The following is a 24635-nucleotide window of genomic DNA, read 5'->3' as shown; positions in this document are numbered from 1 at the left end:
ACACGCCATCCACTTCAGGGGCCTTTAGTGGCAGTGACGGACAGACACCACACACATAGGAGGAGATAAACAGAGGGACGGGGGGGAAGAAAGGACAGAATAAAGAAAAGATAGTGTCCATGTCTGGGAGAGATAACCCGTCGATGTGTTGGCTCGGGGATTAACGGCGAGCCACTCGGCAGGCGGAGATAACAAAATAGGACGATTTTTTTGTAAAAAACATAGATAACTTCATATGTGTATGTGTGTGTGTCTGCATGACGATTACAACTTCAGAGCCCATCCAATGAAAGACGGAGAAACAGAGGGAGAGATAAGGAGAGAGCTGAGTAATGTGGCATGAAGCTGTTTAAAAAGTTGTCTGTTGAACACATGGAGTCATAAGACATTGAATTACATACGCATTACAGACACATACTGTACTGTATACCATGAGCCTAAAGGAGTCGTCTCTTCACAATGCTCTGTTTTGAGACGTCTTAACTTGGTTATCACAATTGCCAGCGAAAGGCAGCTCCTCAAATGCATTTTGAAGGTATCTCGCACTAACGATTGACCTTTCATCATGACAGAAGTTCACACTAACAGCCATGTCATCTTTGACCTCCGTGGGAGAGGCTGGTCAACGCGGAGACGAGGTTGTGACATGTTTTGCAGCTCCGTGCTCCCAGACATTCACACTCTGACTTGTGAATGCTAATGTGTAGTGTTTGGTGGGCGAAGGCGTCTAATTGGAAGCTCTTTGTGGTCTGCTGATGGTTTAGCGGATGGCGTAATCTGATGTGATATCGAAGATGACATTTCAAGCCCCGGCACAATCAACATCTAGCATTTCATTTGGACTCAGTAATGGAGTTATGGAGAGAAAACAGCAACAGTGTTTCAGCACAGCAAACTTGGATGTTTTTGTGGCATATGCATTAAATGTCAATGAGACAGGTCTAATCACTGGACAGACAGATGTGTGAAGAGAACCGGTCAATATCGATGACAGTTAATCTGTATTGGCCTGTTTACATTGACTCAACCTCGACTGAGTACAAATAATGATCCAACTCTGCATCTCTTATTATAAGTAATATTTTCTTTATAGATAGTAATGTATTACAATGTAATCAGTATTCATTCCTCATCCTTTTTTTACAGAAATAAGCAGTTGCCTCAGTGCATGAGAACATCGATAAGTGTCTCTGTTGCCTCCTAGTCTATATATTTTTAACAGGCTGTTTTGGAGGGATTATATATTTTTGTGCAGGTGTGAGGACTCAGTGCCTTTCTGCCTCTGACAGCATCACCTGAGGCGCCAGATAGAGAGAGAAAGAGAGAGAGAGAGAGAAAGTGAGAGGGAGAGAGACAGAGGGTAAGCAAGAGGGGAGAGAGATCGGGTCAGAGACAGACGTTTTCAGGGTAAGAATATGACAGAACCACACTGGAAAGTTGTTGTCGGCACTTTTGGTGGCAGATGATGTGTCCACCTGTCTTACTGAGGCCTAATGGAATGTTGACCTGGTCTTACTCTTGTCATTCACACTGTACATCATTATAGTATGTTCACTGGAAGAGAGAAAAGAGTCTGACAGAAGACGATGACGCTCCCCTACAGACAACCACACTTCAGAGAAGGAGAGAGAGAGATCAGGACACCATTATTTCCTCTGAAGAGGGAGAACTACAGAGAGCAGACACACACATACGCACACGCAAGCACACACGCACACACGCACACACACACACACAAACACACACACACACACACACACACACGCACACGCAAGGACACACACACACACGCAAGCACACACACACACACACACACACACACACACACACACACACACACACACACACACACACACAGACATATTATGAAAGTGAAAATGACCAGTGGGTAATTAAACATAATGTTATCTGCCTAATTAGTTTCTCAGGGTTAAAAAGGAGCACTTGAGTCTCTGGAGGGTCTGGGCAGATGCTTAATGAAGCTCGTCTAAGACATCATTAGTGCACACTTTTATTAAGGTGACTCAAGGTGACATGGAGGACTGAGGCACTTTGTTCACACAGATAATGGTGTAAATATAAATCAGGGTCCACTCAAACTAACTATTGGCGTGTTAGGTTTGGACTGACCTCGTTGAGGCCAGGCTCTCCAGAGTTCGGAAAGCCTGGAGAAATCCTTGGCAAAAATTAGCTACAAACGGGTGCAAAGCTGTTTGAAATGAGTGACACCTTGCAACATGTCAAACCAATCAAGTATCTTGATTGGGCAGAGCTCGAAATAAACAGAATTCTATTATTCCTTCAGGTTTTCTTCAATTTTCTTCAGTGTTGTTCTTTCCCAGTCGGAAAATACAACACGCATGACTACAAGCATCTATTTTACAGGCATGCTGGTGGAGGGTTATTGGAATGCTCCAGGAGCCATCCCTGATACAGTTAAACTAGTTAGAGACACACTCAGGTCGCTGCAAAGCAGGAGTGATGGCTCTATGAATATTTATCCCCGTCCCCATCTCTGCACTATGCTATGGCAGCTCTTTGCTTCTGATTTATCTCATGTAGATTCATATCTCTGTCAGTAAGGAGGGAGCTACTCTTAGAGGAGACATAACTAGACACCTCTTTATGGGCCCTCACATCTCCCTCCCTACCCACACCCATGTATGACCAAACTGCTTTGGTCCCGGCCTATCAATCACGTTGATACTGCACCCAGACACTGGTAAAGGATCAGCCCTGTCTCCATTATCAGCACTTAACTAACATAGAGGGCAACTTTTTCCTCTTCTTATCACTGAGCGCAAGATGTTCAAATCACAGCAAAAAACTATCTCACATCAATAAGAGTATACTTATCTTTGGCCAGATACTGGCAGCTGATAGCGTTCAACCAGAAGGCTTGGAGTGTGTATCTATCTTCTCGAATTTTGTGTTCAGCCAGCAATCCATTATAGGTCCGATCCCAGCCAATCATTCTCCCATGTTGAGGGGGGAAGGTGAAGTAGATTGAAGGTTGTTAGGGTGATTATTATTCATAAGCGGGGACCTCACAACTCCTATCTCATTTACATGTTTGCATGTGCTACCCACTTCAAAATCAGCTGTGCTCTGCAATTTTAACTCAATCAGTTATTATACCCACCACAAAGTCATTAGCTAGCTGCAGTGACTGGCATAACCATCCCTCTTTGTTTTGATGGAATAGGAGGTTAAGCTGAAAATCATTTGATACCTTTTGTCTACCTTTTCCATTTCATAATGGAACCTCAACAGCTTCCACTAAAAAATCTATTTTCTGAGATGTTCTAAAGCCTATGTCTGTAATGACAGAGTAAGTACAGCTTTTAGGGTTTTTCACTGTCTCATTCTTTTCTTTAGAGCCTAATCTGGCTCTACTTTACCCAATTTAAGAGATACAAAGGCTGAGAGGTGCTCTCTCCCTTCAGGGCGCCTCCCAGCCAGGGACTGTTTATGAGCTGTCCTTCACAGAGCGCCAGGTTCCACACTGTAATGACTCTGTCCATCCAGCTGCTGTGCAGGGTGGATGGTGGAGGGATGCTGGGGGGCGGAACAGCCACATGGTCCATTACCCTGAAATTATAGGATTTGTCGCCATCGTTGTCGAACGTATACGCTCCTAAATGAATAAAAAAGCACACAAAGCCTCTTCCAATTCTTTGTAATGGTAGGGGAACGTGTAGGAGGTTGTGTGCCATTGGGATTGATGGTGAATTTCTATCAAGGGCAACCAAGAAACAAATAGTCACTTTGTGCTCCCATGTACTGTACTGTAGGGGAGACCAGGGACAAATAGAACAGGGGTCAATTGTAACACCCTGCTTTTTTCCAATTAGAAATAAGTTAGAGGGATGAAACGTTTATTCCTGCATGAATACATTCAGTCAAATATCTCACCATCTGCAGGGAAAAGTAGTTTTTAAGGGGCAAATGTAACTTTTTTGATCTACAGTATTTTTCTTCTGCTGTCTTAAGGTTTAATGACTATTAATCATAACTTGTATCATTATGATTACTGTTCAGTTGGCTACAAATTGACATGTGTCAGAATTGTTGCCAACTAGCAAGCACTAGTCATGGCTGCTAACTAAACTAGCTAGTTTGTCATGGCTGCTAGGGTTTGGGGCAATTGTAACACAGTGTTGGGCAAGTCCTGGGCACACAACTGCACAGATGAGAGTAAAATAATTAATTGCAAAAATTTTTACAAATGCCCCTGGTCTCCCGCACAGGAATCCTAAAAACCTACCTGTATGTGATACAGGGTTCTTATTTGAGTTTGGCTGCAGGGTCTTAGAATCATTATTATTTGAAGCTTGCTAATTTCTTAATGAATGCAGGAGGCTGTATAAACAGTATCTCACTGTGGTCCATCAAAAGATAAATAAAAAGTAACTTTGTCATTTTGTGATTAGTTTATGAAAAATGTTTTCCCTCCTGATGTACACTGGCCTGTATGTATAAATCGGAGGACAGGCTCATTGTAATACATGGAATGTAATGAGGAATGGTATCAAACACGTGTGGTATCACCTGCCCAGTACTGACCCATGTCTTCTTTCCCCAGGTATTCACCAGGTATGGGAAGTGCTACATGTTCAACGCAGAGGAGGAGGGGAAGACGCTGCGGACTACGATGAAGGGAGGGACAGGGAACGGCCTGGAAATCATGCTGGACATCCAGCAGGACGAGTACCTGCCTGTGTGGGGTGATACAGGTAGGCCTGACACCACACCTGACCCTTAACCTTTAACCTTTAACAACACCCTCATTATGTACATACAGGTGGTGATGGTGCCACTTTGAAAATAGAGACATGCCCAAAACATTTTTTTATTGAGGTCAAATAACATTTCAAGTTATGATGTGTATTTCCTCTTTAGATTTGAAGCAGTATGGCTTAACAACCCTGGTTGGTGGTTCAGATTTAGCTAGCATTTCTCAAGAGAATGGCTGCCTGTGTGGTTTCATAATGAACTCATTGAGTGCCTGGCTCACGTCGGAACCTGTATGGGAAGTGCAGACAGGGGGAGTCCCCAATGCAGTGAGCCAAGCCATGCACTGCCCAGCAGATGGACGTTATTTACCCTGGGCTGTTTTAAAAAGGGGTCATCTATCATGGAGAGCCTGTTTAATGTGCAGTGTCCCCCATCAATTCTCCACATGTTGTCAGATGAGCAGCAGGAGACAATGTGCCTGGCCTCGGCTGGCCTGGGAATTGTATGGTATGTTTTTTTTTTGTTCAGTTCCGATCTAAGCTGCCTCACAGAGTTTAGAGCTGTCTCATCCAGCAACATGGAGTGCCCAGTACCCTTGTTTATCCCTCTGTATGGATTAATTAGCCCAGATGGGCTGACTCAGGCAGATCAGAGGGGGCTGGGGGGGGGGGGGGGGGGGTCAGCACTTCCTCACAGCAACAGCATTAGGCCTCAGCACCATTAATCTGGACATTAGCTCCTGAGCAGACACATCGGACACGGACCAGGACTCTCGACGCCCACACCACTCCCCCCCCCTCTCCACCCCTGGCCTGCAAAGGCCAGCAGTCACTCAGAGCTGTTTGTTTCTGCATAGTCTCGCTGGTCTGATTAGTGCATGGCTGCATCCTGGGAGATGTAGAGGGAAGAGAGGGAGCTTGTTCTACTGCCTTTCCTGTCATGTATGTTCTCAGAGCAGCTAGTGTAGTGGGAGTTGGACAGTACCGGAGGCAGGGGGGGGCGGCGGGGCGGTTCAGATATGCTTCAGATGTTTATTGATCTGAAAAAGGGGGGGTGGGGGGTGGTTAGGGAGTCTTGTGAGAGGTTATTTTCTTCTTGGCTCCTGGGTGTTTCATGGTCAGGGCCAGGGGCAGTCACAGAGTCAGAACCCATCCTACAGTATCTCTCATCTGGATCGGACGAGCATCAATCTACACAGCCTAGTCAGTACCCAGTGCTGTAATTAAATAGTTCAGTTATGCTGTTGCCTAGATACACAGCATTTCTCTGAAGACTTTAGTTGACAAACAGATTGCTTTCTGAGAGAAATTAATGCTTAGGTTGACTCCTTAAGTCATTTCCATCTGTTATTGTCTTTGAGACTTGATCTTATAAGTGCATCTCACATATGTGCTGGGAAGTCGAGTGGGATTCAACAATGAATGTCAAGTGATCAGGAACCCATCTTGGGCCATTTTCTCCAAACCTTACTGTACTGTATGCATTGCTGTGGAGGTAGAAACCAGAGGACAGGCTCATTGTAATGCATGGAATGGCATGAGGAATGGTATCAAACGTGTCTGCCTCCATCAGCCTCCACTGATGCATTGTGTCTGTCTCTAAAGGGAGTTCATGTGAAGTTTAAGTATGAATGAACGCTGAGATCAGACAACTTGTTCTCTCACGCACCCTTGATCAAAGCAGGTACCCTTGATCAAAGCAAGCAATTTACACATTCTGCTCCATATTTAGTTGGGTTTTTTCTCACAAGGTAACTACATAATGTTTGCAGGATGGTGTAAAACACTTGACATCTTGGTATGTGTGTTTATTGGACTCACAATCTATACAACAACTTCAAGATGAGTTTTTAAGTAGAAGAAGAAAGAGCAAAGCAAACCTGTGCTTGTACTGTAATTCATAATGTGCTATGAAAGGAGCCTGTGAGTCGTTTGATCTTATGTAATCCTACATACAGTACAGGATTAGATAAAAAACATATGTTTTGAAAGATATTAAAGAAAATCCCTAAGCAGCTAATTATCTCACCTTTAGTATTAACTTTTTTTAACTTTTTCTTTTCCTTTTTCTCTCTCTCTCTCTCTCTCTCTCTCTCTCTCTCTCTCTCTCTCTCTCTCTCTATGTCTGTCTGTATGTCTCTCTCTCTCTCTCTTTCTCTCACTCTCTGTCTACAATGACCTGAATCATCAGACCAGTGCAGGATTAGGTAAATCTTTTGATGGGTATATTTGAAAATCCCTAAGCAGCTAATTATCTCACCTTTAGAACTATAAAAGTGAGCGCTCACCTCCTTCCTCCTTTCACTGAGCTATTTTTATCATCCCATCCCCACCCTTGATAAAGTAGGTGCCACAAGGTGTTCACAGTAGAACTCAGGGCCAAAGGTGTAAAGCACACCAGCCTACAGACCGTACTTACTGTGTGGCCCAGACTTCATTATTAAGAAAACCACTGAATTCTGTCTTATTTGATTGTGCCTGATTGGTATTTTTGAGAAAGTGTCTGTGTTTATTCTTTGCATGTGTACTGTACATGCTACCTCGGCATACAGTAGATGAGATGAGTGCTATCACTGTGCTATATGTTGGTGTTTGAAGGACCACTGTGTTTCAAATATTTTGGAACCACAGAATTAATATCCTTTGCAACTATGAAGCCTGGGTCATTGTGATTCAGTGAAATCAGGAGAGGAGAGGAGAGGAGAGGAGAGGAGAGGAGAGGAGAGGAGAGGAGAGGAGAGGAGAGGAGAATAGAGGAGAAGAGAGGAGAAGAGATGAGATGAGAGGAGAAGAGAGGATGGGAAAACTGGCCCATGAAAGGAAGGTACTTTACTTTGATTTTCTCTATCATCTTTTCACCATAGGCAGAATTTCTCTTACATCTTTATTTCTCTACCACACGTCTCTCGCTTGCTTCTCATCCCACTCCCCCTTTTTTCTTCATCAACATCCACCATTTCTTTAATTATCCTTCTCTCCTATCTCTGTTTTTCCACCCCTCTCTCTAGATTCTGATATCCATGAAGCTGTTTGTTTATTCCTTTTCAGAAAGCTGCCACGGTTTATTAGGTTCACCATTAATGAACCTGAATGGTTACCATGGTACCCAGAGAGTAAAGAAACAAGGAGAGTGGAACTTTAAACAGAGCCAACATGAGGAAGCCTTCTCTCTCATCCTCTCTCTCACCCTCTCTCTCTGTTCTCTTGTTCTCTCTGTTATGAATGCACACTCTCCAACCTCTGCACACTCCTGCGTAGGGGCTTGTGAAAAATAACGTTAGGATGGCAAGTTCAACAACAGGTTAAACAGTAAGGGATGATCAATACAGAAGATTGAAACACTTTTATCCAATATCTCTTATAGTGTTTCTAGGTCCTGTAGTGTCTGCTGTGTGTGTGTGTGTGTGTGTGTGTGTGTGTGTGTGTGTGTGTGTGTGTGTGTGTGTGTGTGTGTGTGTGTGTGTGTGTGCGTGTGTGTGTGCATTGACGCGTACGATTTTTCAGAGGTAGGCCGGTCTGGTCCTGAATCTGCTGTATGAAATAATAATAATAAAAGTGCATGGTTGGAGAGAGGGTCAGTGGGAGTCAAACATTCTGGTTGGCTGAGTGTGTGTGTGTGTGTGTGTGTGTGTGTGTGTGTGTGTGTGTGTGTGTGTGTGTGTGTGTGTGTGTGTGTGTGTGTGTGTGTGTGTGCGTGCGAGCGTGCGCGCGTGCGTGTGGAGGTGGGGTGAAATGTTCCTGAGTTAAAACTGCAGATCAAGTCTAACCCCAGGCAGCAACCCCCGACAGCCAGAGTCCATGCAAGACTAAATGTGACTGTGCTTCTTTGATTTCATACACACATGCGCCAACACGCATGCATGACAACACACACACCAAGACCAATCCCTTCCTCTGCCACCAACTGATGTTCTTTTTCCCCTTTGCTCCATGCTTTCCCATTTCACTAGGAGATGAAATCACACGTGAAACGATGAGAGGGGAGGGCAAATGGATTAACACAGTAATTGACCTCCTGTAAACTGTTGTTTATGCAGGGTGTCCCACTGAGACCAAGATGGCTCTTTCAGGGGAACCATGCTGACAAAATGAACACAATATCATCAATTAAAACACGTACATGTTTCCTCAGGTAGTTCCTAGTACTCGGGGCACAGAAATGAAAGGCCAATTTACAACTGACCGTAATCAAGGACAGGGAGGAGCATCGCCTGGACAATCCTCCTCCTACAGTATTATCATTGGTGAAGCAGGACTTATTTCTCAAAAAAAAAAAAAAAAGAAGTTTAACTCTCAAACTCTTGATCAGTTTTTCTTTCAGGCTACACATATGCAGATTATTGTAATCGAAAGTATGGGATCTAGAGAAAAACATCCTTATGCAGCACCATCTTAAGATTAATAAGCGATGTTTGAATAGAATCAAAACCAACAACATTATAAACAGCATAAAGATGCAATTTACTATTGTTCAAGGACAAACAACATTATTTATGGAAACGGTAAACAGCAGTGGACCTAGAATCGAACCTAACTGATCCTAACCAACGGCAGATAACCTCCTGTAATAGGAGTGCATGATCAACTGTATCAAAAGCCTTAGAAAGGTCAATATAGAGGGCTGCACAATGCTGTTTCTCATCCAGAGAGATCACAATGCCATTTATAACTAGAGTAGCAGCAGAGATGGTGCTATGTCCAAAGTTAAAACCTGACTGGGGCACATTTAAAATGCAATGTATTGATTAAAAGGACCACATCTGAGAATTGATCAGGGACTCTTTATAATACTTATTATTTTTGCTAAGCGTGAACGCTGTGGGACAGGGACTTATTCAAGTCACTGGGATCAATTTGGTTAGCCATGTCTCTGTCAAAATAAAAACATTCGGTTTGCCTGAAGGATCCAAATGCTAATAAAGTCCATTTTAGAAACCAAGCACACACATCAAAGCTGTTTCCGGGACTTTCTTCACTGGCTCCTGGTCTGAGCAACACCACCTGTATTATTTATTTCCCCCTGGTATTAACCCCATTCTCCTCCTTCAAATGTAGCCACAGTGTGTTTCCATTGTGAGTGCAGATCTTTGATTGACGAACGGCGGGGAGTAGGATTTGTGTTTGTGCTCTCTGTCACAGCTGACCATTTAAGAGGCTGACAAACCCCAAGAGCTGGGCCGATGTTACCCTTGCTCCACCACCTGATTGAGGCTGCTGCTTGTCAGGTTTGATTGAACGTGCAAGAACATGACCACTGGACCTGAGGGATTGAGAAAGTTATTGATTTTAATAAAGCCTCCTCTTCCCGTAAATGTTAGTTTGTGTTTTTGTCTGACTGCCTCCATTTGGTCTATGGGAGAGTGAGTGAGATTGTCTGGAAGAGGCTAGAAACTAGAAGAGTGTCAGTGCCTCTGCTAGTGTCCTTACATTAGTATGTGTGTGTGTGTGTGTGTGTGTGTGTGTGTGTGTGTGTGTGTGTGTGTGTGTGTACGCGCGTGCACGAGCGCGTGTGCATGTGTTTTGAATCGCTGGATAAAAAGCCTTTTCATCTGTAGAGTTAGCATACAGCCTGGAATCTCTATTCCTGCACCTCTGTTTGATGTGGAGCCAAGGCAAATGGTCCGACTTCACACTGAAAGTGTGGGTTATATCCATAAAGATGAAGAGGGCAGACAATCTGCTCAAGGTGGTTTCATAAAAATAATTGTTAAATATTTACGTGCAAAAGTATGTGTTCATAGATTTCTTCTGTGTGAACTATTTCTACCAGTGTGCGTGCGTGCGTGCGTGCGTGCGTGCGTGCGCATCTGTGTGTGCGTGTGCGAGTGTGCGTGCATGTGTGCATGTGTGTGCCAGTGAACAATAGTGACTCTGTTGACTCCCTCTGTGTGTGTGTGTGTGTGTGTGTGTGTGTGTGTGTGTGTGTGTGTGTGTGTGTGTTTTTTACAGAGGAGACAGCATTTGAGGCTGGGGTGCGGGTGCAGATCCACAGCCAGGCTGAGCCCCCCTTCGTCCATGAGCTGGGCTTTGGGGTCGCACCGGGGTTCCAGACGTTTGTTGCTACACAGGAGCAGAGGGTAGGTGCCCATGTCCTCAATCATTGCACAGTTTTGGGATTTGCTCCCTTGTTTACCTCCCATTTCATATAATTCTTATATCATGTCAATTTCACCCTCCTCCTGAATGGATCTGATCTCTCAGAAATGAAAACTATACATGGCTGATAAAGAACCCTTCATATGCTGTAGTGTGTGTGTGTGTGTGTGTGTGTGTGTGTGTGTGTGTGTGTGTGTGTGTGTATGTGTGTGTGTGTGTGTGTGTGTGTGTGTGTGTGTGTGCGTGCGTGTGCGTGTGTGTGTGGGTATGTATGTGCGTGAGTTTGTGCGTGCATGTGTTCTGCATATACATTACACTTAGGTATATGTAATCCCTGTGTCTCCCCTAAGTCCCTCCTCTGCAGACACTCAGTGGGTGTGCACTGACTGATGATAACCTCCCACCTACTCTGTCAGTGTTCCTGACCTTGCTGTCAGCTAGGTGGTTCACCTCCAGTCATTTCCACTTAATCATACTGAAGCACTTCACCAGCACAAGGCTAGCATCAAGGCTACTGGGCGCATTCACATGCACCTCTAACTGTAGTTCAAGTGTGTCACGTGAATAAACCGTTGGCTACTTCACAGGGATGTTATTTTATACTGGCCTGGAGGCCTGGTTTCTGGGTTTGATCTTGGTGAGGGTCTGTGTAAGGAGAAGGTTGAGGTTGGCGGGCTGCAGAACCATGCAGTGTTTCTCTATGGCCAGTGGTCAGTGGTCTGAAGGCCACTGACCACTCTGCCCAGGGTGATCTGAGACTATCTGGATGGATGGAGCGGTCTGGTCCGGGCTCTTGTCTCTGTTCCACTGAGGGTCAAGATGCAGCCGATTGGCCAAACTGTTGGCCGTACACACCAGACTATACGATGATATGCATCCCCTCTCTCTGCCCTTTGTCTCTCTCCATCTCTCCTACTCTCTCTCCCTCCCTCGCTCTCCCTCTCCCTCTCCTTCTCTCTCTTCCTCTCTCTCTCCCTCCCTCTCTGACCCCAGAGATGTTGTGTTTAGGTTGCCAGAGGGACTTGGCTAGATTGCCCTTGTCCTAGATGATAGATTTCTGTCAAGACGAATGTTTTTTTTTCTCATTTTTTAAATTGCTTGTGCCTCCAGCATATGAATGAGATCATTGCTCCACAGGCAACCATGTACTGACAGAAAACGTAAAGAAAAAAACCTGTAAAAACACATAATTTCAAAAAGGAAATTAAACAAATGATCAAAAATATACTCAATCAATTTGTAAGTTTAGACCCTTCAGTCAAGTTCTGGAAACAGTCAGGCACAATACAGTAAAAAGAGGATATAAACAGAAAGCAGTAAACATGGCTTCTCTCTCGCAGCCTAGCAATTCTCAAGCAACTCCATAGCAGAAGGCAGGGGGTGTCTTTAGAGGGTCTTTATCAGGGGGTGGTCAGGCCCCCTGGGCAGTGAGAGCTCAGTACCGTCTCTGTTCATCTCCTCAGTTCCTGGACTGTGGCTGTTACAGGCTCTGCTGCTGCTGCTGCTGTGGCCGTGGCTGTGCTTTGGCGTTCTCTCCGCGCCCGCGAGCCCAACGCAGTGGGAAACAGTAAATTTAGCTCCAGCTAATTAACTCAGCTTTGCATTTGAATTAGGAGATTCTGACGACTTCCCACAGTGTTTCTTTCCTTTTGGAGTTCAAGGAACTTCTCTCAACTTAGATCTGCAGGCACCCCAAGGACTTCAACGAAGATATGCGGGGAAAAAAAGTACCTCATTATCAGATTGGATAGAGGAGATGTATCTTTCATGAGCAGTAATTTGGTGAGGGAACTTGTAGCACACAGTTCTCTGGTCATTAGTGGGTGATTGTAATCAGATCCAATCAGCCTCATTGTGCCTGAGCCGTGCTCTGAGCTGAAACAAAACTCATCTCTGCTCCTCGTATTGTTTCCACCTACAAGACATCTCATTAAATGTACTAAAGGCCACAGAAGCCAAAGTACACAGCCAAAGCCACTGTGGGCATTTAGTGAACACCCACACACATATGCATCCACACACGTGTACACACACACGCGCACAAACACACATGCACACACACACGCGCACGCACACACACACACACACACACACACACACACACACACACACACACACACACACACACACACACACACACACACACACACACTCAGTCTAGGTATTCAGCCTCCTCTATCTTGCTATTTAAAGCATTTAAAGTATGAGGGAGTTTATTATTTTGAAAGTGTCTTTCAGTATTCAATGCTTTACCCAGAAGTCAAACGGCTACTGTGTTCCCATGCCTGTGAATTCCAGTTCTGTAAACTACAGAGGGAGGAAACAGAAAGTTTTCATGAAAGCATCTTGGTCTCACTCTGTGCTCTGTCAAGGCAATGGTTTTAGAGTAATGGCTTTTGAACTTGGCAGCAGCTCTATTGATCCACAATGAACTTGTGTGTTGAGGGTTGTGGGTAGAACCTTAATGTTTTCCTCACTGGTTAGTGGTGATGGCACACCCACATTCAGTTTAGGAAAAGGCGAGTTTAAGTCTATACTCAAAGCTTAAACTATAGTTTCCACATTCTTCCACAATATTCATGTTTCCATATAAACAATGTCCCTTGTTGATTCAGCTGTGTGAAGTCTAATCAGGAGTGGGCCTTGGCCTTATACAAGAAGCCTGGTCATTGATTAATAATGTGTAGGGAGGGACAGAGGCCATGGCCGTCATTAGAGAGGGTTTAATCAGGTCATCTGATCTCAGCGATGTGGCAGCTGACATGGAGCTGCTTTGATTATTTGATTACAGGGTTTTCTATCAGCCAGAGGCGGCTCTAATGAGGACATCAGCAAAGATTAGCTGAGGTGTGAAGGTGATCCGAAAGGTTATGGTCTGCTGAGAGAATCTTAATCGAATTGATTTTGTCTTCAAAGTATCTGTTTCATAGGACTGACTACTGGCCTTTTGCGAAGACATTTTAATTGTGAATTGGAGAATTTCAGAAACAGTAGGGTCGATTAGCGGTGTTTCAAACAACTTTGTGCTTTTTGAAATTGGGGTTGATTTTGTGTGCAATTTTACAACAGCAAGCTGCTATAATCTAGGCCATGGATACAGTATCTCTCCCTGATTGGCGGGCCTTGTCTCCAGCGTTGTCTGTGCTAACAAGCACACCAGAGCCAGATCTGACCTGGAAGAACAAGAGTCTCTTTAATCCAAAAACAGTTCTTTTGGCTGGGGACACTGAATCTCCCACGATGCATTGTAATGAAAGTGAATGAGAAAAAAGGGGAGCAGAGGGAGTTGGGTGATGGACACCGGGCGCAAGGCTCGAGCAGGCTGCCCATGTTGCCGGGCAGATGGGCTCTCACTCAGCTCCTCCTGGTGCTCCTCTCTCCTCAGCTGCTGTCCTCATCCACAGAGCCATGGGGGTTAGGAGGGGAGCCTTTGGAGCTTTGTGTTTTTGGAGCCTGTTCTGTTGTTGACGCTCTTTCACAGCCAGGGCCAGTGTATCTGTGAATGTATCCCACTCAAACCCGTTCTGTTATCAAGATCCTCTCTGTCCCTTTGTCTTTGAGCCCGCTGTGTATCAAAGACCCTGCTGGGGCCTTCTGCTGCCACTCTCTGACGTCTCTTAATCACAAATGATGTCTCCAAATCACAATAACTCCAAACCAAATAAAATAACTTATTTCTGTATTCACACTGACCTTCCGTTTGAGTGAGGACTCAATTGCAGCAGTGATGAGGTCTCAATCCACTTTGTTCTCACAGCACCATCTTTAATTCAAACTCCATCTCTTTCCGTTGGTTCACTTCAGAGGGATTTGGGTTCATTTTGAGCATTCACGTATGCATGATCATTTTGGCGATCCACTCGGAGTTCACAAACATTGGCTGAAAGGGACCAAGTCATGTACAACTAGCCTGGTCTCTCTTTCTGTCTCTAGACACACACACATCTGTACCCCCATGTCTCCTTTGTTGTAGCTGACCTACCTGCCTCCTCCCTGGGGAGAGTGTGAGTCCAAGGCCCTGGACTCTGGCTTCTTCCAGGTGTACAGTGTGACAGCCTGCAGGATCGACTGCGAGACACGCTACATTGTGGAAAACTGCAACTGTAGGATGGTGCACATGCCTGGTAAGCAGACAGCACATCTCTGTCTCTTCAACCTTCACCACAAATCAAAATATTGCGGGTAGAGATACTGCTTTGGCTAAAGGCAGTCTATTTAATCTGATCCACAACAGGAACGTTTGATATGTTTTCTGAGAGAAGTTACAGCAGCTTAGCTTGATGTAAAATTAACCTGATATCTGGTATGGATAAAGGCTCAAGGTTTGTGGTGAGGGTTGTCAATCAGTTTTTTACCTGCTTCTCTCTCTCTCTCTCTCTCTCTCTCTCTCTCTCTCTCTCTCTCTCTCCCTCTGAGGTACTGTACTGTAGCTAGCAGAGGGAAGTTTAGGTCACCTTGACTGTTCCAGTAATTGGAGTTGTTTGCCGTTTGTCTCATGAGTAATTCAGAGGTGCTTCATTTTTAAAACTGATCTCCAAGAATGTCTTTATCTGAAATATCTCTCTCCTTTCTTCATAGGTGATTCTCCATTCTGCACCCCTGAGCAGTATAAAGACTGTGCAGAGCCTGCCCTTGGTAAGGGCAGATACCACTCTCAAACCACAGACATACACACACACACACACACACACACACACACACACACACGGGGGAGGGTGTGAGGGGGCTCTCTCTTAGCCTTGCATTCAAAAACAGTTGGATATCATTTTGTGATTTGGACCAGGTATATTGACAACTTTGGAATATAGATTTTTGTACTCACTTCCTAAATATCATGACACTAGTTTTAAAATATTAACTTAACCTAATACTGACCACAGCCTCATACTGAAGGGGCTCATGAAAGTCAGATGAGACCTGGCCTTCTGAATTTCTCGAAATCAACTTTATTGAAAAGTGTTAATGAGGTTTTTTCGTGAGGCTGAGCTTCTCTATTCTCCTGACAGAATTGAGCAGACACATTCTCTCACTCGCGCACCTACTGCACTGTTACCTATGGGTTGACAGACACAGGCACACTTTGGCTTAGTCTCTCTGTAATTAGGGGATGTGGCTCTAACAAGGATTTGAAACCAATGTATATGAAGCAGGGGAAATTGTAGAGAGCTATGATATTCAGTCCAGACTTTCTTCCTCTCCCTCCTAAATTGCTTTCATTTAAAATGGTGGGACTTACACAATCCAGACACACAGTTTGAATCAGTCTATGCAAATCAGCTCTCCTCGGAACTCAGGGACAATTTGATATACCCACCAGTAAAGTTTTCAAATACTTATAAGTTTAGAATGAAGCTTTCGAGTCAAAAACACTTATGTGGAACCAACTGTTATTTTAATGGGACGCAGCTGCATCTGTTCTCTCTGAAGAACATACAACTAGACTACAATAGAGGAAACTAGCAATCTTCTCTGCTTCTAATTGCAGACTGAGAGGAGAAAACACTCTCTCAGTGTGTGTAATGGCTATTGAGATGAACACGAGATTACCTCCTTTGCCAAGAGTAACATGTTATCATACAGATGTCAATCATGTCACCAGTATAATATTTTTTACAAATGTGGTTGTATAGATAGAATGAACAAAGCATAATTATTTCCGACATTTTGGATCTAAGTAACACAATGAAAAGGATTATGTTCTCCTGTCTGGGTCCAACTACGACTAACTGAAACAGACAATGTTCAGAGCTTCAGACAGTTATTAAGTGTGTTTGGACCTTAAAAACCCTGTCCCTTAATTACCTGTTAAATAGGAAATAAATATGGTCATTTGAGCTGTTTTCGATAGAGAAGTAGCAGAGAGGGAGGGAAGGAGGGCGGCTAGATCAGGGATATGAATGCACACTGCTACCCGGATCCAATAACCCCTTATTTGAATGAAAATGAAAGTCGACTCAGATGCCATATTGAATTTCCTGTTGCAATTACGTGACCACTAGGCCCTGCAGGCTATTAGTACGCCAGGAGGATACTCTACCCTGAGCACAGAGCGCTGGCCAGCCCGCCTCGCCGCCACAGCATTGTCATAGTCAAAGATAAGGTTCATAAGATCAGATTTTCATGTATTCAGAGAACCCAGCAGGGTGGGATGTATTGAGAATATGAGTCAGGAGGACCATGGTTATTGTCAAAGGGAGAGGATTTGGATAGAGACAGACAGATTAGATTGTTTAAACCTGCTGGGGATATGGCTGGAAAACATCACTGTTCGTTTTTTTGACAAGCGTTATAATGCAGTTATAGCAGTTATAGCAGTTATAATGCCTTGTAGGGCTAGTTGTTGCTGAGCCGAGCTGGTTATAATGTCAGTGACCAACACACACTTTGAACAACTAAATGATCTGAGGCTGACAGTGGGCTCAACATGTGATTTCTGCCAGCCAATGAGTACAGTACCTCTCCATTGTACTAACAGGTCTCCCGGGTCAACCTACCATTGTTTACCAATAAATTGCAGAGTGAAGATTTGAGATTATAGGGAATACTTTAGATGGAGGTTCAGTGGGTTGTGTTTGTTTATTGTGGTTGTTTTTTGGATTCTTTTGTCTTCACCCATGCCATTGATGTTGACTTGTATAGTTGTTATGAGTAAATAGTAGTTCAGGAGTAAACAGGGCTTAAGGATTGTCAAGGCTGTGTGTGGGTTCTGTGTGTGTGTGTGTGTGTGTGTGTGTGTGTGTGTGTGTGTGTGTGTGTGTGTGTGTGTGTGTGTGTGTGTGTGTGTGTGTGTGTGTGTGTGTGTGTGTGTGTGTGGTGTGTGTGTGTGCTTGTGCATTCATATGCCCGCCCTCAGTTGCCCTCAGACTAAGAGCAGAGATGGCAGCCTTGTTGCCCCCTGACTGTCAGAAACAATAACAGCTTAACGCTCTGAGCACAAGGGTACAGAACCCTCTGTACAGCTGGCACTATGGCAGACAATTTTTCTCTACATCAAAAAGAGCTGACAAGCATTTTTCCCTTCAGCTCTTCTTCCTTGCCTCACTCTGCCTCTCTCCTCTCACCCTCTCACCCTCTCACCCATTAACCCTCTACCGTCTCTCCCTGTGTCCTATCCTCCATGTCTTCTGCCCTGTAGCTAAGCTGTCAGTGCTGGAGAGCAGCAACTGCATCTGCAGGACTCCATGTAACATGACCCGCTACAACAAGGAGTTGTCCATGGTCAAGATCCCCAGTAAGACCTCCGCACGCTACCTGGAGAAGAAGTTCAACAAGTCTGAGAAGTACATCACGTAAGCGCCCTCCCTCCCTGTTCTCCCCCGAGGGCAAGCCCCAGCCAAGAGATGGATGCAGAATAAAAGTATATATATAACATGTCAAACTGTATCAACAACAATGGCTCAATGTACTGGATGTTAGCGGCATCATTTCTTTGTTGAAATAATGAAAATCAAAAACAGCCTGCTCTGTATTTTAACGACCAGCTGATTGGAACAATAGTTTGACTGGATAAAGACAAAGAGGAATGAGTGACTCTTTTCCAAATGCTTTTACAATGTGAGTCTTTTCACCTACTAAGATAAGAGCTTTGGTATGGATAGATAGTATCTGCAGCTTGTCTCATTTCCAGCTGTACAGCTGGAAAGTAAAGTAGTGGTACAGGTGCTCTTAATTCCAATCTGGAAAGTAAAGTAGTGGTACAGGTGCTCTTAATTCCAATCTCACTTAGATTAGAAACAATTCAATGGAAATAGGAAGCTTGTCATTCAAGAAATCAGCTAAGTACTGTATTGGAGTCATGATTACAATAAACACATTATGTTTTTAAATGAATGCAGCCATCTGAACATGACAAAGTACTGTAATAAAATGAAACAGTACTAATGTTTCTATAATGTGCATCATGATTTATTGGATCATCATGATTTATTTATTACAATAAGCTTAGTAAGTAAGCTTTCGTCTGACAATGAATGATAAGCCACTGTATTATTTCGAGAGCATGGGAGGGTGGGTTGAGGCAGAAATCGCAGGATGGCTCTTTTTGTAATGTATGGAATGGAATCATTGCGTTCCATGCATTACAATGAGCCTGTCCCCTCCGATGTCTGCCACCACCAGCCTCCCCTGTTAGAGAGGCATACGCCCTGTTTATCATAGACAGAGATTTAAACAGAAAAAGGACAGATGGATTGTAAGATAGAACGATTGATTGACTCACCAGTTGAGTGACTGATAGATGATGCTGGTAAATACTAGGAGGGGTGATCTCATAAAAACTTCCTTTAATTCTGATCTGATCTGACCCTCTCTCAGTGACAACATCCTGGTCTTGGACGTGTTCTTTGAGGCCCTGAACTATGAGACTATAGAGCAGAAGAAAGCCTATGAAGTGGCAGGCTTACTGGGTACGTTTACTTATCTAGCTATTTCTGCAACTATCTGTTTTGGTATTATTTTCCTAACTTCATTACTTCCTTCTTTCTTTCCTCCATTTTTCCTTTCCTCCTTTTCCTTCCTTCTTTCCTTTCCTTTCTTTTTTTTCTGTCTTTCTATGTCTAACTCTCTCCTTGGTCTTCTAGGTGATATTGGTGGTCAGATGGGTCTGTTCATTGGAGCCAGCATCCTCACTATACTGGAGCTGTTTGACTACGCTTACGAGGTCAGCCATACAGTAAAATCTCTCCAGAACCTCTTCTTTTCACCCACTGACACACACACACACACACACACACACACACACACACAGACACACACACACACACACACACACACACACACACACACACACACACACACACACACACACACACACACACATTGACCCACAAGACCATCCACACATACAAGTTCACATTCACATTAGATAAGACATACTGTAGATAAAAGAGCTTTTCATACATCCGACGTCTGGCTGAGTGATTGAGCTATGATGAGACTTTTTCATTAAGCCAGTTTCGCTGCTAGTTCCTCTCTTTCTGCTGTCGTCTGCATGGAGCCCTGCCAAACACAAAAGCTCATTCACTGCCCGCAGGGCTTTGGAAAAATCCTTTTTAGAGCCACTCTCATGTTTAATAGCTGGTCTGGGTTGAGATGGGGGGGTGGGGGGGGGGGTGGGGGGGGGGGGTGGAGTCTGTTTTGTAGCTGACAGAAGGAGCTGGTGCTCTTTTGAGTTTTTAATGACTTCCACTGAAATAATAGTCAAGGTGACGCTTATGACTGCAATTATAACATAATTACATAAGCAATAAACTCAATTGCTCCTAGAATATTTACAGCCATAATTTATGAAGAGCAAGGATGTTACAATACAGTATCTGGATACTATGACAGCCGACTGGATACTATGACAGCCACAATGACATGAATTGTGTGTGCTGGTGTCAGGTGGTGAAGGACAGACTGCTGGACCTCTTGAGCCGAGATGAGGAGGAGGAGAGTCATGGAGAGGACGTGGTAAGGAAAAGATGTTCTCGACTCGATATAAAGTTCAGTTTTGATTAAAGTGTCTTTGTTACATTTTACATTTTAGACATTTAGCAGACACCTTTATCCAAAGCGACTTACAACAAGTACATTTGTCTAAGTAAGTGAATCATCTATACATCAGCCATCATAAGAAAAACAAATCTATGCTAGGACCAGGGGCCGTTGGCAGTCACAATGCTAGAAGAAGGAAGAATTACTTTTTTTAAATTTAAAGTAGAGAAACTACAGGGAGGTAGTAGGGATGAAGAGGTCTTTAGGAGGGACAGTCAAGATGTAGCCTGAGGAGATGGGTCTTCAGTCTATGGCGGAATATAGGTAGTGCTGTTCCCTTTGCCACACGGTAGTCGAGCACCAGCAGTCAGGTCCAGAAGAATGAGAACAGAGGAGAGGGAGGAAGCTCGAGCAGAGTGGAGGGCCTCCGTGACAGCAAGGAGAGCAGTCTCAGTAGAGTGCCCAGCCTGAAAGCCGGATTGCTGAGGGTCAAGGAGGTTGTTCTGAAGGAGATAGTGAGACACTTAATAGTTGATTAGAGACAGCACGTTCTAGGGTTTTAGATAAGAATGAGAGAAGGGATACCAGTCTGTAGTTATGGACAGCAGACAGGTCAAGTTGGTTTCTTGAGAAGAAGCTCGAATCTGGCTGTCTTAAAGGCAGCTGAGACAGATCCTGTGGATAGAGCGGAATTGATTATGGTGGTAAGGAATGGAAGGAGGCCTTTGGAAATGGATTGGAGAAAGGGGGAGGGGAAAAGATCGAGAAGGCAGGTGGTTGCTGCTTGGATGTGCCCAGTTTTAGAGTATCATCAGGGGAGGGGGGGGAAAGAGCTGATAAACCAGAGACCGAGTGTAGCGCAGTGGGTTTGGGAGCAGTGTTGACGAGAGGTAGAGAGAAAGAGCTGCTAATGTCATCAACCTTCTTTTCAAAGCAGGTGACGAAGTCACCTGCAGACAGGGAGGAGGGAGGAAGGGGAGGAGGTGGGTTGAGGAGGGAGGAAAATGTGGAGAACAGTTTTCTTGGGTCAGAGGCAAAGGATTGAATTCTGTAATGGTAGTAAGAAGCTTTAGCAGCTGATGCAGAGGAGGTGTAGTGGAGGAGAAGAGAGAGATTTAGAACAGTTTTAGGTCATCATGGAGGCCGGTTTTACTCCATTTCCTCTCAGCTGCCCTATACTACAAGCTTGCAGGGTTTCAGACAGCCAAGGAGTGCGTGGAGAGGATTGTGCTGACCTTAAGGTCAGTGGACAGAGAGAGTCAAAGTATGAGAAAAGAGTGTACAGGAGGGTGGAGGAGGCTGCATCAGTGGATAGAAGGGAGAAGGATTCAACAGAGGGTAGGGAAGATAAGACAGAGGAAGAGAGAGCGGTGAGGGAGAGGGTACGCAGGTTGCGACGAGAGTGTGGGTAGAGTCTGACTGGGAGGGGGTGGATTTGAGGGGAAGGGAGAAGGATACAAAATGATGATCATAAACTGGAAGAGGGGTAACAGTAAAGTTGGAGGTATGGGTGTATCTGGTGAAGACAAGGTCGAGCTGATTGCCCGCCTTATGAGTCGGAGGAGAGTGGGACAGGGTAAGGTCGAAGGAGGAGAGAAGGTCAAGTACTCCAGACGAGTGAAGCTTCTCTGACTGGATGTTGAAGTCACCCAGTAGTGAGAGCAGTGTGTCGTCCTCAGGGAAGAAGCTGAGAAGGACATCCATCTCTTCTAAGAAGTCACCAAGCTGACCTGGGGGACGATAGATAACAATATGAAGTTTGACTGGGGAGGTGACAGAAACAGCATGGAATAAGATAGGAGGAGTTGAGGTGTGGTTTCTCCCTGTGAACCCATGGTAAAACTGCAGTGTATAATGTATATACTGCAGTGGAGGCTGATGGAGGTAGAAATCGGAGGACGGGCTCATTCTAATGCGTTGAATGGAATGAGGAATGGTATCATTGGTATCTAATGCATTCCATGCATTACAATGAGCCTGTCCTCAGATGTTTACCTCCACCAGCCTCCCCTGATGTACTGTATCAAAACCTCCATGTGTCTCACCTGTTCTAGAGTTCCTGTGACCCCGTGGGGAACCACTCAGAGGCCATCAGCCACACGGTGAGCGTCCCCCTGCAGACCACCCTGGGCACACTGGAGGAGATCGCCTGCTGAGCCCCCAGACCCCCCCCACCCACACACACAAACATCCAGAGCGCTGTGCGCGTTCACCACCAGGGGGCGCTGCCACTGAGCAGCCCTTCTACACAGGCAGGACTAAGCGACCCGAGAGGAAAGGACGTGTGACAGGAGAGGGGTGGCTGATCAGAGGACAGTGCTGCTGGGCCTGGCCACTGTCACAACCACCCTGCCTGCACCCTGCCTGCCTGTAGCACAATGGGGATGAAGGAACTGTGGCCTGGACCTATTGGCTCTCTCCTTTACTGTTACTATAGTGTTACTGCAGGAGGAAGGCAGCCTCCCCCTCCCCTCCCCTCCACTCCCCTTCCCCCCTGGGTTCATCCTACAGCAGACCTACAGTACGGATCTCCACACACAGACATCCCCAACACTAACAGGACAGGAAGGGGGTCTCATCTATGTACAGGACATCTGTAAACATGTGCCATTCATCAGTCTACTGGTCTACTGCCAAAATTGTACCATAACAGTGAACTGTCCGAAATTGCATGCACCGGTTTCTCTTGGATATGGTTTCTCTCTCTCTCTCTCTCTCTCTCTCTCTCTCTCTGCTGATGCTGATGCTGGACTGCATTGTTGCTTTACTGTACATGTGTGCCATCTGACGTCTCTCTCTCTCTTTCTCTCTCTCTCTCTCTCTTTCTCTCTCTCTGTACAAATTGAACATGGTTCTCTACGACGTCATATCTCATATGTAATTCCATCCATCTTTGCAGCTCCATTTTGTGGATGGATTTGTATAGGTGCCAAATGACATTTGTGGGACAGAGTGTTACTATTGAGGGTACTATATTAGCATTGATGTTGAAAGAATATGCTGGATGAATTCATTAGAAGATGTTTTGCAGTCAATATATATTTTTTTTTAATACAACAGTCCAATTAATTTCAGTTCAACTGACTAAAAGGTAAGTAGGCTATGCAGAGGGAACGCAGGGTTCTGGGGTGCTGAACTGTCTCAGACATGTCTAACTGCTGCCGTATTCTCACGTTTACATAACTCTCCCATAACTCACGCTCTTGGCAGCAGCTCCTCAGCGGAGTTAAAGCACTGGGCAATGTGGAAGCTCAGACAAGGCAGAGAGGTGGAGTGTGACATTGTTTGCCTGGCATTATACAAGCAGTACAAATGTCTCTCGTAAATTAACATGCTGAAGGTGTTTATTTGCTTTCATTTGAGCTCCATGCTGTGGGTTGGTTGTTTGGAGAGCGTATTACGGTCTAAACAGACACTGAGTCAGTTTGTCCGTCAGTAGAAGATACCCCAGCTGAGGCAATTAAGAACAGCATTTTCATGATAATCACGGTTATGGTGATAATGAGAATGATGATTATATTATGTAGATTCAGTGGTGTTGAAATGAGGTTTGTATCAAGTTGGAGGATGCAGGGTGTGTTGTTTTGTGGTGTACATATTGGTGTTGTGCTCAGAGAACAGAACCTGGTACGAGACAGGCTGTGTGTCATGTCTGAAGCAGGTGTGTCAATTAAAAATGGGCTTAAATGAAGGTCTCTGATTACGAATGAGAGCGCCGTGGTTGATTATGAAATCCTCGTCCTCAAGAGACCTTGAGTATGGTTCTCTAATAGTTTGCAAAAGTTGTATGATTTCTTCTTGTTTTCCAATCCCTACATGAGAGTTGTATTTTCATTTGAACCAATAGTAATTTGACTAATACTCATTTCATTAGATTTTGTTTTTCCAAATCTCCAGTTTAATCTACCATCTTATCTGACGCAGTTATAGTAATTATAGAATTTAGACTGGGATATGGACAACGATTTAGATAATCTCCTGATGAATCTCATTGCCTCTAATTGAAGATCCAAGTATTTCAGAATCATGGAATGTGTCATGCCATATTAAAAGAAAGGCCATCTTCGCTCACATGAAGAGGGATTGATTTTAATTTGTGTGTTTGTACCGTAGAATGCTTTGCCCCACTGACCTGAGTTCTATTACAGTATAATGGTTGCATACCTACATAAATCAATGGCAAGTACATGGCAAGTACATACAGCACAAGGTAGTATATTCATTATCCATAATTATCCAGAGACATAGAGTCTCTATTATGATGGTTATGCATAGTACAGATGGAAATGAAGTGCTTTGTGAGACTGTTTAAACTATGATTTCCTG

At 44.5% G+C, this 24635-nt stretch overlaps 1 protein-coding gene across 1 annotated transcript in view; it reads left to right on the top strand.

The window, feature by feature from the left end:
* asic2 (acid-sensing (proton-gated) ion channel 2) overlaps window positions 1–22465 on the top strand; it is a gene marked incomplete at both ends in the record, with an annotated part of 205278 nt that extends 182813 nt beyond the window's left edge. Inside the window, 9 exons of the mRNA XM_083676824.1 lie at window positions 4586–4736; window positions 10686–10813; window positions 14806–14956; window positions 15411–15467; window positions 17968–18121; window positions 19146–19237; window positions 19412–19491; window positions 20217–20285; window positions 22364–22465. Of these exons, the coding sequence (XP_083532950.1) occupies window positions 4586–4736; window positions 10686–10813; window positions 14806–14956; window positions 15411–15467; window positions 17968–18121; window positions 19146–19237; window positions 19412–19491; window positions 20217–20285; window positions 22364–22465 (984 nt within the window). The remainder of the gene's footprint in view (window positions 1–4585; window positions 4737–10685; window positions 10814–14805; window positions 14957–15410; window positions 15468–17967; window positions 18122–19145; window positions 19238–19411; window positions 19492–20216; window positions 20286–22363) is intronic.
* Window positions 22466–24635: the final 2170 nt, after the last annotated feature.

The sequence above is a fragment of the Argentina silus genome (genome assembly GCF_951799395.1).
Source record: "Argentina silus genome assembly, chromosome: 9".
Classification (NCBI taxonomy): domain Eukaryota; kingdom Metazoa; phylum Chordata; class Actinopteri; order Argentiniformes; family Argentinidae; genus Argentina; species Argentina silus.
The sequence above is the reverse complement of the archived record's forward strand: the minus strand, read 5'-3'. Positions and strand labels throughout refer to the sequence as shown.